Genomic DNA, 17538 nt, shown 5'->3' on the forward strand with positions numbered 1-17538 from the left:
CTTTCCTCCTTACCAGCCCTCAATTTGAGTGAGTTGTCACCAGGTAATTCCTGGCTTGAGGGCCTGAAGAAATAGCACTTAACTTAATTAGGATTGTCTAACCACCTTCCATTTGCTAGCCCCTCTGCTAGGTGCTTTCAATAGAGAGAGATTTGAGACCCAATTCATGCCCTAAAGGAGCTTCATAATCTGATTGGTAAGACAGACCCATCAGCAACTTTAACATAATGTGATAAGTGCTTCACCCGAGTGAGAGCTAAGTGCCATAGTAGTACAGAGGACAGGAAGATGAATTCTGCCAAGGCAAGGCTCCAGAAGAGCTTTATACAGGAAGAATGGGGTAGAATTTGCAGGGACTTGAGAAAGGGGCATTCCAGTCAGAGACCTGAGCAAAGACAAGGCATCTCCAGGGAAAGAAGGACAGCAGCATGGCCTGAGTTCAGAGCAGGGAGCAGAGGTGGGGGGCAGTGAGGCTGGCGTGTGGAGTCTCCTGGGGGAGTTTAGGCCACATCATAAAGGCAGTTGGAAGTCCCAATTCGGGATCAAATTGGGTCTTTGATCCAATTTGATCAAAGATCAAAGATCAAAATATAATCCCAGGAGAAGGTAGAGAGTAGACTGGAGTATGAAGCTTCTGAGCAATAAGACTCTTACCAAGTCCAAGGGAGAGAGCCTGGGACCTTAACTAGGTGAAGAGGAAGGGACAGATCTGATGGGGTGACTAAATGGGGGACTTTTTCATTATTTATTTATTTATTTATTTATTTATTTATTTATTTTAGAGAGAGATAGCAGGAAAAAGGGACAAAGGGGGAGAGAGAGAGAGAGAGAGAGAGAGAGAGAGAGAGAGAGAGAGGATCCTGAGCAGGCTCCATGCTCAGCACAGAGCCCAGTGTGGGGCTCAATCCCACGACCCTGGGATCATGACCTGAGCCAAAGTCAAGGGTCAGAAGCTCAACTGACTGAGCCACCCACGCACCCTGATTGGGGGATCTTTGAGAGAATAGAGAGAGACAATGGCTGAGGCTAAAGGCCTGGTATAAGGCAGGGAGCGTTGGAAGAGGGACTGGCTGAGAGGGAAGCAAGGAGCACTGGATTTGTCAGCTAGTGCCGGTGGGACATCCAGGTGGAGAGGTGTGTTGGCAGACTTGGAATTTGGGAGAGGGGTAAAGATCAGTGATTTTTAAAAGGATGTGAGGTCATTAAGTGCATTTTTGATATTCAAGAACCAAGGTAATGGGGTTGGTTCATCCCTGGCCTTCCATAGACACAGACAAATTAAGTTGTATATCACAACACACAGTCTCTTTCCATGACTGTTTTTTTTTTTTCATTAGAAATATGACTTAAAATGGCAAAGTATTAATGCGAACTAATCTGTAATTGTTACTGTTTGTTAAGAAATGTCACAAGCCAGATCATTTTAAAAAATTCAAATGCAGATGTACATTTCAGTTTTCTTGTTATTATTTGTTAGTAATACCAATCCTTTCTCTTTCCTTAATTCCTGTTTTCAGGTTAAACTCTGATTCTTTCTCTCATGGCTCTCATGTCTTGGAAAGGCCTGGATTCAAGCATGCTACCTTTATGCACATGTACATAGACATATACCCTTGTCTTGTCTATGATTGCTTTTTATTTGTGGTGTAGCATAGTAGAGGTCAGCTTTCCCTGCACACTAATCACTTTTCTGCTTCCTTTTCCTTTTCTTGACATGAGAGAAAAATTACCTTCTGTTCCATATCACCTGACCAAATCTGGACATCACAAAGATTACAGCAATTTCATACATGTTCATAGGCAGTGTGCAAGCAGATAAAGCGCCTTCCAATTGGAAGCTTCTCTGATCACTATTTGACAATAATTGATTCTTAGCATGACTATATCTCCTGGGTTTTATATCTTCTAGCCCAGTCCCCTTCAATGAAATTTCTTTCTTTGGCTCAAGATATTTAAATAAATGGGTTTTTTTTTAATTAAAAAAAAAAAAAACACGTTGAAGTAAAACGTAATTCAGTTTGCAACAAGACCATAGTTTTATTACAAATACGTAGAGTCAAAATCACTTCGGCTATGAAATGTTTGAAAATAAAATTTCACATATAACCATTTAGTTTTGTGTTCTTATAATGTAATATGGCATCCAGTACTGTCAGATGTGTGTTTCCCGTGGCGTCTCTAAAGATTGCTCCTCAGGCCTAAGTGCCTTCAAGGCCCATGCTGCCACAAGGACAGGTGATAGCCTTGTGTGCCCCCCAGTCTGTGTCTGAGCTGAATGTTGTTTGTAGCACTGCTCCATTGCCTTATGGTGGTCTGATATTTTGTCAGTCATACTCGAAGAGGCTGAGTCAGCCGCCATGGAATGGTATTTTCAGTCCCCTTCACAATAATTTCTTGTAGTAGTTGATGAGCTCACCTATATGGCAGTTAGGCTTGATTATTAAAATGGTCAGGTGGGAGTGCCTGGGTGGATCATTTGGTTAAGCAGCTGACTCTTGATTTCAGCTCAGGGCATGATCTCATAGTGAGTTCGATCCCTGCGTCGGGCTCTATGCTCACAGCATGGAGCCTGCTTTGGATCTTCTGTCTCCCTCTCTCTGCCCCTCCCTCACTCACACATGATCTTCTCTCCCTTTCTCTCTCTCTCTCTCTCTCACTATCTTCCTCCCCCCCACTCTCTTTCTCTCTCTCTCAAAAATAAATAAATATTAAAAAAAAAATGGTCAAGCTCTCTGTACCCATGACCCTATAATATTTGTTCAATGGCTCAACTTTTGGTAGTGCAGGGATTTGCACCCCAGTGATTACTCAGGTCCAAGAGGACCTTAGTACTCCAGCAATTGTTTATACATATGTTCACATATTGTTTAAGATTGTCCTTCTCAGGGGGCACCTGGGTGGCTCAGTCGGTTGGGCGTCCGACTTCGGCTCAGGTCATGATCTCACACTCCGTGAGTTCAAGCCCCGCGTCGGGCTCTGTGCTGACAGCTCAGAGCCTGGAGCCTACTTCGGATTCTGTATCTCCCTCTCTCTCTGCTGCTCCCCTGCTCACGCTGTGTCTCTCTCTGTCTCAAAAATAAATAAAAACATTAAAAAAAAAAAAAAGATTGTCCTTCTCAGGGTTCTTGAAGGAATTGTTCTGTCTCTTGTTCCCACAGGTGTACATTTTCAGAGTATCATGTACATATGATTTAGATTCTAATTTGTGTGTGTGTGTGTGTGGTGTGTGTGTGTGTGTGTGTGTGTGTGCGCCTGTGTCGTAGGTGTAGAAAATGAGTTGTAATGAGCCTGGCTTCAAGTAGGGATTGACTGCCTTTCAAAACCTCTTAATTGATAGCCATGCTTTGTCATTTGTTGTTAGGTATGATTCACAGGTACTGCTGATGCAGAGGCTGAACATGCTCTTCAGACCTCACACCTCTATCTTAGATTGAATCATGTAGTATCGTTATTTTACAAATGTTTAACTCCACCTGGAGCCTGATGCCATTTGGATGCCAACTTCTGTTAGGTTTTCTGCTTTTTTTTCTCAGTGTCTCAACAATCCGTGTCAGTCTGACAAAGGAGATATCAGTGACAAGTTATACATAGTACAAATCAAGATTTTCTGTTAGAGGATTTTGCTAAAGCAAGGGGATAGGTATTTTTTGTCCTGTTATCTTTTTTTATAGTAAAAATTATCTATAACCTCTTGCTGATGTATTTGTTTTCAGGGCAACATCATCAACTAGCAGCACTTTCTGAATGTTTGTCTTATAAAAAGCCTGACGTTTGTTGGGTGGAAAAGTGCACCAAGGTTTAATAGAATTTTAGGATTAGAAGGGACTGGGAGATTTCTTCTAATCCCACAACAATCATAATCATTCCCCAAAGCTACTGTGTGCTGAACCAGAGCTTCCCCTAATGTCTGAGGGAAGCCAGGTGAATGGACCTCAGGGTTCTAAACCTCTGAGTGATAGCACTCACCTCTATCCTCTATCCTCAAACCACAGAATGATAGGACGACTGTGGACACCTTAAAATGCCTCCAAAATGAGTAACAACCCATCTTCCTTGCCTTCATGTCACAGGGGCTTAGATGTACCTGGCTTCAGTCATAATCCTTATACACATCTCTTATAATTCTAGTTTCTGCACATCGTTATCTTCCTTACCAAGTGTCCAATCCCTTGTAATCTGGCCAGCCTCATCACTGCTCTCTCCAAGGCTACCAAACCTAGTGACCTTATTGCCAACTTCATTCCCCTTAACTATACTAGGATGCCAATTCTGGAAACTCTTCAACACCTTGGCTTTCGTCCATCGCCTTCCTTGGTTCTCCTCCTGTCTCTTCTAGGACTGCTTCTTAGTCCACTTTTGTAGGCTCTTCTCAAGCAAGTTCTGCCCTTGGCCCTGGTACCTACATGGGTGATGTCAACCATTCTCACAGATGCAACTGTTTATCTGCACATATGACTGACTCATCCAAAGTCCTTGTTTGAGATTCTGATTCTTCACTTCCAACTGTGAATGTAGAGTATTCCATACTCCTGTGAACCTCACCAGTACTGCCATCTGGTCATCTTCCTCCTAAACCATCCTCATCAAGATTCTGTACATTTGCTTATGTATCACCATCCTCCAGATCACCCAATCCTTGTGAATGGTCCTTTCATATCCAAACAGCTTTGAAGAGGGAAGCCAAGAAACCATAGTGTGGTAGAAGACAAGAGGGGAAAGTAGGAAGTAGTGATAGAAGCTGCCAGAAATCAAGTAAGATAGGACCAAACGTGGTCAGATGGCTTTATCAACAAGGAGATTGTTGGCAAAAGAAGTGTCAGTGAGGTGTGGATGGGGAGGTGGAGGAGTCAGACTTCAAGGTGAGTGAGTAGGACCACAGGAAATGGAGAGACAGAGAATATGAACAAGAAGGATAATTGTCTCAAGCAAGTTGGCTTTGAAGAGGAAAAGCAAGTTGGAGGAGTGGTTGTAAGAAGAAAGGATTTCCTTTTTCCTTCTTACAATGATAGGAGAGGCTTGAGTCTATTCAAATACGGTTGGGAAGAAGCCAGTAGAGAGAGATAGAAGGAGAGTGAGAGACAGACAGAGAGAGAGTGCACACAAAGATAACAGACAGAGATAAAAGAAGCAAAGAGGGGATGGCTTCCAAGAGGAGAGATGCACTCTGAGAGGGTGGAAGGACACCACACACATTGTAGGGAGGAATGAGTGTAGATGCAAGTGAGTTTGTCAGTTTGATGGCAAAGAGATAAGGGAGTTCTTATCTGATGCTTTCTATTTTCTCCTTGAAGAAGGACATGAAGTGATCTCAGGAGCAGGAAGGTGTTGGAGGAGAGACTTAAGGAGGGGGCAGAAGTTTGAGAAATTGGGCTACTGAGGGAGACAGGGAAAGATTCATGGGTGGCTTTGAGAATCCTGTCGAGGACAGTGGCAATGATGTGGTGGTCTGAGTATTATTTGGCAGCCTGGAATAGGTATAGGAAGGGGGACATTTGGATTCATGTAGGATTGGAGTTTTGGCTGGGCAAGTGATGACAAGAATGAATCTAGACTACCTGGGAAAGAAGGGAAGAAAAGGTGGAGTTCAGGAGGTCTTCAGAAATGATAAGGTCAGGGAATGGAGAGGTCAAGATGCTAAATGGATGCTGAAGAGGCCCAGATGATCGAGGATGCTCAGTGAATGGAGGCAGATAGTATTTGGAGAGGGGAGGAGCATGTGGCCTGAGGGTGTGTTTGTCAAAGCAGCAGAGATTCTCATAAAGGATGGAGGAACAATTGGGAAGGACTGTGTCTTTAGAGTTGAGTAGGGCTCCAGTAAGGGGAAGAAGATGGAGAGAATGTTCTGTGAAGAGTTGGTTGACCATAGAACCACTCTAGGGGAAAAAATGGAAAGGTTTGATTGGGGCAAGGGAAAGGAAGCATAAAGTAGCACTCAGAGAAGGTAGAGCAGCTCAAGGAATTACATTTTGGCACATAAAACATGGTGGGGTTAGGGGACCGCAGAAGTAGCCCCAGCTTTCCCACTTATACTCAGGTTCTGTTGAAGCCAACCCTGTCCTGGATTAACAACATCACAGAAAGCATGTATGTCTCAAGGGACTGTGGAAGGAGTCCACTCATACAACTGACAGCCTTCCTAATATTTTGCTTGTACATGGGGCATTTCTGTTACTACTTGTCAAATTTGTTCTTAAAACAAATCTGGGTCAGTGACCTCTCAGTGGCCTGCTGTGTGGATCTTTGTACATAGCAGTATTTCTCAGCCCTACCTGTACAATAGAATCTCCTGCAAAACTTTTAATACATAGTAATGCCTGGGGCTCCAGACCAATTATATCAGAACCTCTGGTGATGAGGCCTCTAGTCTGGACAGTTAGTTTTCTTAAAAGCTCCCTTGGTCATTCTAATGTGTAAACTAGGCCTTAGACTACCCAGTATGTGGTCCACCAGCCAACAACATCAGTACTGCTTGGGAGCTTGATAGAAATGGAGAATCTCAGGCCCCTACCCTTGACCTACCTACTGAATCATAACCTGCATGTTAATAAAAGCTCCTTCCCCAGCTGATACCTAAGAACATTAAAGTTTGAGAAGCCCTGCCTTGAAACAATGCCAATGCCAACGTCCCACCTCTAGATTCTGATTTTACTGATCTGGGTTGTGACATGGGAATCAGGAGTTATAAGACTTCCCAGATATTTCTAACTTGCAGCCAAGTTTAAGATCCCCCACCTTACAGCATCTAGCAAAGCATCAGGAGAGGTGCCTGGTGCATTTTTATTCAACCGGGTGGATCAGCCTCATCTTTGTTTAACGATTTCTGACCTTTATTTAACTTACTAATGAACTCTGTTTGCTTCTCATTTGGGGGAAAAACTGCCTGTCATACGCTTGCAGCAGGAACATCATTTCTCCTCATCTTTGAAGATGCTACTGGGAGGCTTGGTAACTAATAAGACAGGAAATACTGCCCAACCTAAGGCCCGTTACATAAAGACCGGTTCATTTATTAAAGAAAAAAAAAATGGCCGATAGGAGCATCATTACAGAATACTAACCTCCTCCTTATCAAATTGAGACAAGCAACCTTCCTGATTAGTTATTTCTTTAGTCTCTTCTCAGGCCATGTTTGAAATGATACTTAAAGAACTCTACAGCTTTCTTTAGGCTGACTGATTGCACGAGTCGAACAACAGTAATTAGTTTGCTGAAATGTTGGGTTACTACTATTATAGGAATTAAGACACAACACATGTTATTTTAGACCTGAGTTTCCAAAGTACAACACTAGCTTGAAACTGAAAATTTTAAAGAAAAACTTGACAAGTCTTTTAAGATTTCATTGTGCTGTATGAGTGTGAAGGTGAAAAAAAAATTTTTTTAAACACCTCATTTAGAACACATGCAACTCAGATGTTTGAATAGTCAAATCACCCATTTCCATGTGGGTGGTTAAATATCATGAAGAACAAAAGGTTATTATTGGTGAAGACTTCCCCCAACTTTTTGTTTCTCAATTCAAACATATGAAAGTATGAATCACTTTTCTACCACTGATGATTGAAATTTGGTTTAAGAATTATTAAAACTAAATTGGTGCCAAGACAAAAGCTTTTCAAGTTTTTATAAAGAAAAATATGTCAATAGTCTTTTAAAATTATACAGTCTTCAGGGGCACCTGAGTGGCTCAGTCAGTTAAGTGACCGACTCTTGATTTCAGCTCAGGTCATGCTCTCACAGTTTGTGAGTTTGAACCCCGTATCCGACTCTGCACTGTGTCAGTGCAGAGCGTGCTTGGAATTCTCTCTCCCTCTCTCTTTGCCCCTACTCCACTCATGCTATCTCTCTCAAAATAAATAAACAAACATAAAAATGTTTTAAAAAGAAAAATAAATAAAATTATACAGGCTTCAGAAAACAAAGATTTTGATTCCATTAGCCTTGATATTAGTCTACAAGAAAGGTGGCCATTCATTGTTTTAAATTCAATAGTGAACATTTCAGTGGATTTACTGCAATTGGAATTCCACAAGATCATGTTTTTCTTTTTAGGAAGCCAAAACAAAACTATCAAGACTTGAAAAACTATGTTATCTTCTCCATGTTCTCTGGGTGGGAATTACCCATAGAACAGTTCCCTGCCCTCCAGTCTCAGGCCTCAGATATATATATTTCTTTAACATTTCCCTTTCTTAACAGTTCAAGGTAATCTGTGTTCTAGATTCTACCTACTGGCATACTAAAAGTGCTACCCAAGCATTAGGAGGCATACTATTGAAGTAAACTAGACAACATCATGCATATCCCCTAGTAGGCAGGGGATAGGAGATGGTCTCTCCCTAATTGCACTGGAGGTTTTCAGAGCTCTTCAATAATGGCTGAAATCTTCAAAGCAGGTGTGTTACATAAGAGAGAACCCCAGTCATTCATCATCTGGCACCTGTGTCATTGTCTGGAGTGCCATATGAAGAGAGGTTAAATTTGCAATTTAGTTGGAATTTAAAATGTTATAGAAAATTTCAATTATTCAATTTGTGCCGATGGACGGTTGAGACCAAGATTCATGTATTGTGCATTGTGAGCCGGTAGGTTCATAGATCAGGGATGAATTTTAAAATATTGCATAATAGGGTCAATTGAAATCCAACTACTCTACTTGGATACACAGTGTCTAATATGCCACATGGATGCATGCTTAGTGTTGAATGATGAAAATGACATTCATGGAGGGATTTACAAGAAAGAATTGGATTTTATTATTGTGGTCACTGTTGGTTTGCACCTTCCTGGGGAGCTTTGAAGGTGTACTCTGAAACCAGTCCCAAATGCAGAGAGCAGGGAAAGATGGAAGAAAGACGCAGGCCATTCAGATTGGTAGGTGGAAGGTTTTATAAGTAAGGACACTTACATAAAAGGTTTATCTTGGGTGGCCAGAAGCCAAATAGATCTCTGTACCCACCAGCCAAATGTTAAAAGTTTATATAGAGGACTTAACTGAGTTCAGTCATGTATACCATCCAGATGGCCTCAACAATACATCACTATCTCAAGGCTATGTCCTTAGGGCAGCTTCTGGAAGCAGGAAGGGCAAGTGGAACACACATTTCAAGGACAGGGGAGGGAATGAGGAGGCTCCAATTGCCCAAGTGCAGCTCACAGATCAGCTGGTGGCTGTGTCCTCTTGATGACCTTCCGCAACACTCTGTGACCAGCTCTTACAATCTCATGGGGCCTCCTCTTCTGCAATGGGACCTGAGCAGTCAGCAAGGGGTTTCACTAGCATGAAGCTGGCTCTTTCAGTAGCCATCTGGCTGCATAGGAGGGAGATACCACGCCAACAGAATGGACACACATGCAAGAGAAAACACAGATTAAGACAATGATCCCCAAAGTTAGTCACAGCTTTTTCCACTCACAGCTCCGTGATTCTAACCACTGATTTATTAAGTTCCTTAGGTTGGGAGCTGGATCACTCAGGGCATTCACTGGTGTCTTCATGTGATTTAATAAAGATGGTACGTTAGCAGACTCATCAGGAATGAGCAACATTCTATTTGGATAATGGCAGAGATACCTCCCTGTGAGGCAGTAATAATGTCCAAGGCCATCCTATTTTGGAAGACAGTTTTTCTCATTAGAGACATCTCAGTGTTTGGTAAGGACAGGCTCTGTTGGCTATCATTCAAGGCTTGCTGGATGAATTTACTAAGAGCTTCTGTGTGTCCGATAACATCCTCCAGGCCAATGGAGGGACAGAGACTGTGGCCAAATGATTGTACCCGTGGAAAAAAACACACCCACCTTTCTGAGGAGAGGGAAGTTGGCAGTTTTAGGAACGTGGCCCTTGACCTGGTTGTGCATAGCATACGTGTTGGCTGGGGGGAGGCAGCCTGTCAGGCATGAGGAGATGGACTGGGGTGGTGCGATATGCCAGACCGGGACCCCCACCTTCTCCCCTCTTTGAGTGGCGAATGTTCTGTTTCAGGCATACTGCATCTCAACAGTCTGGCCTGCAGCAGGACAGTGGGATCCCAGTGAAGATTGAGTAGTTCCCCCTCACCCAGGGGTGTGAAGTAACTCAGCCATCCCAGAAGGACATCCCATTGCAGTTTCCAGTAGATAACTCCTTTCCCAGGTGTGGTGGGGCTTGGTGTTCTCAGCAGCATAGCATGTTGACTCACAACGAGAGTGGGGACAATGGCTGTTTCCTGCAACTTCCCTACCTTTATGGTATTGGGTACCTTGGCAAGCATCCCCAGTCTGGCATATGGGGCAGCAGGCCCTACTGGCTGATCATTCAAATGCATTAAAGCCTGGGACAGTGCTTTAGCCCACTGGGCCAAGGTGGTTTTACCTTTAATTTAATCTGCTGCTTTAATATTCCAGTTTTCCTTTCTACCAACATTCCCTGCTGTTTGAGGTTATATGGGAGATGGAACTGACATTCAATGCCACGTAATTTTGCCTAGTCTCACACATCATGACCTTTGGAATGTGACTCCAGATCACTGTCTGGTCACTGAGGGCTTCCTTATGTGTACTTAGCTTCTTTAATCCCTTGACGATGGTAGCCTGCTTTGTGTGGTGACGGGACAGCTTGGGTTAGGCCAGATGTGGTATCTGCACAAACAAAGGCCTCACCTTTAGCCTAGACCCCCATGCTTTTGCACATGCTATTCCTCTAACTGGAATTGTCCCATTTGGTAAACTCCTACATACCTTATAAGAGTCACCTTCAACTTCATCCTCTTGATTCAGCCTGCCTTGAGCTGTCTTCCTGAGTGGTTTATTTTGTTTACACCTCTGCTCATAACAACACTGTGTTATATGCCTTGCCTTCCTCCACATTTCTTCTAGACTGAGCTCCTTTAATGCAGGGTCCATGGATGGCCTATTCATCTTTGTGGTCATCCCACCAAGAGCTGTGCCTGGCATGCGAGAGCTACACCTGAGAGACTTAACGAATGAATGAATGAATGAATGAATGAATGAATGTGGGCCTCCCCAAGTGTCTAATTCAGTTACCAGGAAGGGACTTGGAAACTGGAAGAACTGGACTCCCTCATTAAGCCAAGCTAGGGCCTAGTTTTTCTTTCCAGCTTCAAGGGGTAGTAACTCAGTTCCTGTTATTATGTCTTGCAACTTCTTCTCTTCCCTCTGTTCCCAAACTTGATACAATATTCTCACATGCTGGTGCATAATAATGCTCAGATCTGACAGGGAGTAGGGGTGGGGGACATAACATATTCCAAAATTTATTTATGATTTTCACTATTAACATGGGAGCCAAATGTAATATAGAGGTCACAGATAAAATCTTCTTAAGGTTTTGAAGTCCATTTGAAGTTTAGGGTGTAGTTTCTAACATTAATTGCTGCTCTCCAAGAAAGGCTTCTCCTGTTGAATTGAATGGCATGGTTTGCAAATATTGTATTAAGTTTAAAGAAAGGCCACAATATGTGTAACCTTGTATTGCCTTAAAAATAACTGTATTATGCACATTAAAACACATAGATTTCCTTTCCGGTGTGATTGCTTTGTTTGATCAAATTGAAAGTTGGGTTTTCTATTTTGGCATTATGCCTTGTTTCCTTAGACAAAATGAAATTGTTCCATTATAGCAAATAGAAGCTTGATAATGGTTTGATTCTAGTTTTAGTTGGAATGCTGATCGCAGAATATTTGCCATTCCAGTCTTGTTCCTAAGCAGTGTGATTTCAAATAGAGACGAGGAGCTAGGCCTGGATTACAATCTTTAGACACTTGAGTGGTTGAAACCCCATGAGAGTTTCAAACCAAAGCTCTCTCTGAGGCAGAAAGGGTGCTGCTTTCCTGCTGTCAGCCAGCAAGGAATACTTAGCTCATTGCAGGTCCCCATAGAAACAAAACACAGAAAGAAATGTGCCCCTCAGGTTCAATCTCAGCTCCTCTTGGGTGGGCACGCATTTGGAGGTTGATAAGCAGCTAACACTTGGAGCTTCTTCCTGTCTTGTTTCTCGAGTGGACTGATCTAAGGCATCGGCATTATCTTTTTTCTTTTCTTTAAGGCTTCCTCACAGCAATGAGGCAGGAAGTGACCCGCGCCCACAAAGGCTGGGCCCTGGACTCTGTGACCATCCACAATGAAGTTCTGCGGCAGACCAAGGAGGAGATCACATCACCCCCCGTGGTAGGCACCACTGGGCAAATAGCAGGGGCAGTTCTGGAACCAGTGTTGCAAGTTCACATTCTGCTTAAAACTGACTGATGAGTGCCTGGGTTAAGACCTGTTGAGATGCAGTATGCCTGAAACAGAACATTCACCACTCAAAGAGGGGAGAAGGTGGGGGTCCCGGTCTGGCATATCGCACCCCCCAGTCCATCTCCTCATGCCTGACAGGCTGCCTCCCCCCAGCCAACACATATGCTATGCACAACCAGGTCAAGGGCCACGTTCCTAAAACTGCCAACTTCCCTCTCCTCAGAAAGGTGGGTGTGTTTTTTTCCACGGATACATTCATTTGGCCACAGTCTCTGTCCCTCCATTGGCCTGGAGGATGTAATAGTGCATACAGAAGCCCTTAGTAAATTCATTCAGCGAGCTCCAAGTGGTAGCTGCGTATCAACCTCCAAATGCATGTCCACCCAAGAGGAGTTGAGATTGAACCTCAGCTTTGTAGGTGGGGTTTCCTCGGTCGTAACCAGGAGACTTTGACGCTGAAACCTCCTCCATTTGCTGGGGCAGGAATTAATGCCAAGCACTGGAACTCCCCAGACAGCCTTTCTTTACAACAACAAGTTACACTTGTGTCTGCTAAAAAAGGGTTTTCCACACGTCTCCTGCTGCAGCTGTGGGCTGCTCACAGACTGGACGAGTGTGGAGGGCAGTAGAGACCAATAGTATTCGCAGTCCTGAGCTCTGGGCCAGTTCCAGCAGTGCCCCCACTAGCTGCGGGACCCCTTGGTGGAGGGACCCCTGGAGGGGAGAAGAGCAGGGGCCCGAGGTAAGCAGACGCCATTGAGAGCCACTGCTTGGCACTTACCTGCTCTGTGAACTTGGGCAAGTTCTTTAATTTTTTGACCTCAACTTCTTCCTCTGTGACATAAGGCCAGTAATTCAACCTCATGAAAGATGGTTGTGCCAATTCAATGGAATCATTTAGGACCCCACATAGGTACTCAATAAATCTTAGCCCCGTTTTCCCTTCCTCTGTGACTTTCACTCCCTCAATTGCCAAAGAAGAAGCCTGGACCAGATGAATTCCAAATTCTGGCCCTTTCTGCCACTTTACAGCAAGGGTTGCCTCCTTCCAGCGTCCAATGCCTGTCCTCACTCTGTCTGCCATCTCACGAGAAGCACACCAGTATATTTCCACCAGCGATCTCTCCATTCAAGTAGACCTAAGCTATTTCAATCATGCCCTTCCAGATTCTTCCGGCGTTTTCTCATCATGCAATTCCAAAGTCATGTCCACATTTGTAGGTATTTGTTCGAGCAGTACTGAGATATGTATGTGTTTCCTAAGGCTGTTGCAACAAAGTACCACAAATTGAGTGGCTTAAAACAACAGCAGTTTATTTCCTCAGAGTTTGGGTGGCCAGAGGTCTGAAATCAAGGTGTTGGCAGAGTTGGTTTCTTCCAAAGGCTCGGGGTGGCGGGGGGGGGGGGGGGGGAGAGGGAATCTGTCCCATGTCTCTCTCTCAGCTTCTGATGGTTGCAGGCAGTCCTTGGTATCCCTTGGCTGATAGTGGTAACACTTCAGTCTCTGCCTCCATTATCACATGGCCTTCTTCCCTATGTGTACCTCTGGGTATCCCCTCCTCTTCTTACAAGAACACCAGTCATATTGGGTTTAGAGCCCACCTTAATTCAGTATGACCTGAACTAATTAGATCTGAAAAGCCCCTACTTCCAAATGGTCACATTCTGAGATCCTAAGTGGACGTGAATTTTTGGGTGACACTATTGCAAAGTTCTGAGATTAAAAGGAACCTAGAAGGGATACAGTTTACCGTCGGATGGTATCTACATTTTATATCGTTCATGTAGTAATTGTCACTACCAATGATGGTAATCATACATATGTCCTGATTTTCTGGGATTGCCCATTTTACTGTCAGACCATGTACTTTAGGTTTTGGTCCCCAAAATATGGTCCTCATATGCTTGGGTCACATGAGGGGGATTCCAGGAAACACTTGGCAATTAATTTCACTCTCTCTTATAATAAGTCTACATTTGCTTCCCCTTAGCTACTCCTCATTGGAAAGGAAAAATGGTTACCATCTTCTACCTAGATATATCTTATGGGCTTACATGATTATCAGAGTTTCCTGTGATTCCCTTTAGCCTTTCTTTTCTTACTGAATATGTGTTCTATGGCTCCCCATGGCCTATAACGTAAAGTTCAAACTCTTCAGTTTGACATCTGTAGTCTTCCACGGTCAAGCCCTAACTTATTTTATGACCATTAAACTCTCTGCTAAATAAAATGCCTGGGCTTTCCTACCCATCCTACCTATCTTTGTACTATATTGCTTCTGCCTGGATGCCTGCCCTCTCTCCTCTTTCTTTCCAAAAGCAGCCCACCCTTCAAAGCTGTCTCTTCCGCAAAGACCCTCAAGCACTCCAGCCCAAGGTGGCCTTTCACCTCAAGTCACTGCACTTAGTCTCAGTGTTGGTCACCAGGCAGCCTCTCTAAAAAGTGTGTGCTTGTATTCAGTTCATGTCTCTCTCCCCGATTTAATGGTGAAGACCTCAAGGGCAGGGCCCCTTTGTGTGAAAGAGAGACACAGGATGACAAGCAGCCACTGTTGAACTAACACACCCCCTCCCTGACTATCAGGCCTGCTCGCCTTCTACCACAACTGGCCTCTGGGGGCGCTCTGACTCTCCTGCTCTCTGGGCCTGGCTGCACAACTCTCACTGAATGACTGAGATGGTTAGAGCGGCATGTTGGCTAGGCTGGCACAGGCTGAGATCCCGCATGGCGCCCGGCTCCAAATCCTGTTCCTTGTTCTGACCCTACATGACAGACCGGGCCTCTCTGAGACTTTTATCTCTGCGCACAGGTGATTTGGTGCTGCTGGCTAAGTCTGTCGTCCCCAGCGGGCTAGCCCTCTGCTCAAATAAGCAATAACGGCATGTTTCCACAGCCCTTATGGCCTCAAGATAGGCCGCAGGAGAAAATGGGGCTCAGTATTTTACTCACGCAATGCACCCAGTGGTATTTGTTCTTCTGGTGGCATTTTAAGACTGGTGTATGTCTTCTTTCTAAACTGATGACCTTTATTACAGTAATGAATGTCCATCTCACAGCGCCTAAGTTTTAAAAAAATCCTATTACCTCGTGCTTGACTCTTCCAGGAAGGTGTGTATATTTATGGGCTCTACATGGATGGAGCAGCCTGGGACAGACGGAATGGGAAGCTTACAGAATCCACTCCCAAGGTGCTCTTCACACAGCTGCCTGTGCTGCATATCTTTGCCATTAATTCCATCGCGCCCAAGGACCCCAAGCTGTATGTGTGTCCTATTTACAAGAAACCGAGGCGTACTGACTTGACCTTCATCACCGTGGTGTACCTGCGAACAGTTTTGTCCCCAGATCACTGGATCCTGAGAGGAGTGGCTCTTTTGTGTGACATCAAGTAAATTCACTTCCACTTATTGAGGGCACCTGAGCCATGTACCCAGCCAGTGCTATTGAGAGGCCTGGCGCTTTGTGTCTTTTCTCCCTGGTAATTGTTTGATTACTCTTTTTAAATTAAAAAGTTGATACTCTACAATCACGTATGTGTGTGTGTGTGTGTGTGTTTCCTTATATCAATATTCGAAAAGACAATTCTAGTGCAATGCATTTTATCCCAGGCAATCATATTCCATTATAATCATTTTATGTAGATAAAGCCCTTCCTTCGTGTTAGACCATTGGAAGGTTTAAATTTTTCTAAAAATCCAAAACAAATTATTAATTTGTTGTATCCTGAAAGGGGCATGACAGATGCAAAGTTTTCTCTCAAATAAAAACCGCATTGCCCTGGAATAAAATCTACCCCTGTGTATGTCTGTGCTAATGTGCTATCCACTGCCTGTTTGGGTTTGGCCTTGACTCCATGCTTGTGAAATGGAAACTGAAGGGGTCCAGTCAGTACCCCTTAGGAGTTACAGCTGTGTGGTGTGACATGTTTGAGACAGCAAATCCACTGGGATGGCTGCTCTTGTCATTTATTTCACTTTTATTTAATATATTTTATTTTATTTTTGAGAGCTTTTGAGGCCCGGAGAACTCTGAGTCTCCAGCTCTCTCCACCACCCCCCGCCCACCAACCCCAACTCTGCAGGAGATAATGAAGCGCACATTTCTAGGCAGCAAATGGAGAAGGAAAAACAAACTCCATCAAACGAAATTGGGTTACATGCAGAATGCCTTAAAAAGCCAAGTCTTTAAAAAGTGAAGCTATTTCTTACTCTGTAGCTGGTCTGAAACTCAGCATTAACCTTTATTTCCTGCTAAAGGAAATTGTCAATTTAACAAAACATATGAGGTCCTATATTGAATGCTCACACAGCTTCAGGATAGTGAAGTGTCTCCACTGGCCTTCTCGTCTAGAATTCTCTTGCTCACCCTCAGCTAAATTCACCAATTTCATTCCCCCTGTCTATTCGGAAGGAAGGGAGCATTTCATGTTGCCTTGATCTATCATCCTCTGTCACTCTGATCAGAGATGCCAATGAGAGACAGAACAAGATGGCCAAGCAGCAGCCTGGGTTGAGGCATCCAGGGAAGACCCCAGAAAAAATCCCCCCATAGTCTAGGATACTTTCCAACAGGAGAAAATATATTATGGAACGCACATTAGAGTAGTGGCCTCTGCTACGCTCTAATACTGATTCAATGTCAAGGCCATAGAGATTTCCAGGGCAGTTTGAAAACTAAAGTAACCAAGCCCCCAGCCCAAATGTTTTTTGGTATTTCCCTTGTCCAATAGACACACTAAAGAAAAGGATGGAATTCTCTGGAAAGAATGTTCTCCTGAACGCAGGCTAGAATTTGGAAGTTCCTGATGCTCTGGGGGAGCACAGAGGAAATAAAGTGCATTATAGCACACCAACCTGCAGGTCCCAAGATAACACACACACGCACGCACACACACACACACACACACACTTTATTCATATTCCTGTCCAGTTGCTAAAACGATTGAAGGCAAACTGCATAATCTAAACCCCTGGATCACGGTAGGCTTTCAGAGAATAACAATGAGGTTCCGTGTTCCCTAATGACTTTAACATCTTATGGAAAATTGGGAAAGAGATGGAAAGATGTGAATCTAGAGAGGGTATAGATGAGACTGTTTACAGCCACAGACCATCTCCTGGGAACTTTTCACTAATTATTTTGTTCTGTGTCAGCACGGAGGAGAGAGAGAGAGGGAGGCTGAGGCCACCCTAGGAATGAGTGCCTGCTACCCAAGCCATGCCTCAAAATGCTCTTCTCTATCGGAGGTGCTTCTCAGTTATCCCCAGTTTTGCAGAGCTGGCTGGGGCCCAGTTCT

At 43.9% G+C, this 17538-nt stretch overlaps 1 protein-coding gene across 2 annotated transcripts in view; it reads left to right on the plus strand.

Annotated features, from left to right (window-relative positions):
• DNAH8 (dynein axonemal heavy chain 8) overlaps positions 1–15765 on the plus strand; it is a 325383-nt gene extending 309618 nt beyond the window's left edge. For both annotated transcript variants that reach the window (XM_042986262.1, XM_042986263.1), the window contains 2 exons: positions 12048–12169; positions 15347–15765. In XM_042986262.1, the coding sequence (XP_042842196.1) occupies positions 12048–12169; positions 15347–15634 (410 nt within the window). In that variant the 3' untranslated portion in view covers positions 15635–15765. The remainder of the gene's footprint in view (positions 1–12047; positions 12170–15346) is intronic.
• The last annotated feature ends 1773 nt before the right edge of the window (positions 15766–17538 follow it).

Source organism: Panthera tigris, chromosome B2 (assembly GCF_018350195.1).
Source record: "Panthera tigris isolate Pti1 chromosome B2, P.tigris_Pti1_mat1.1, whole genome shotgun sequence".
Taxonomy (NCBI): domain Eukaryota; kingdom Metazoa; phylum Chordata; class Mammalia; order Carnivora; family Felidae; genus Panthera; species Panthera tigris.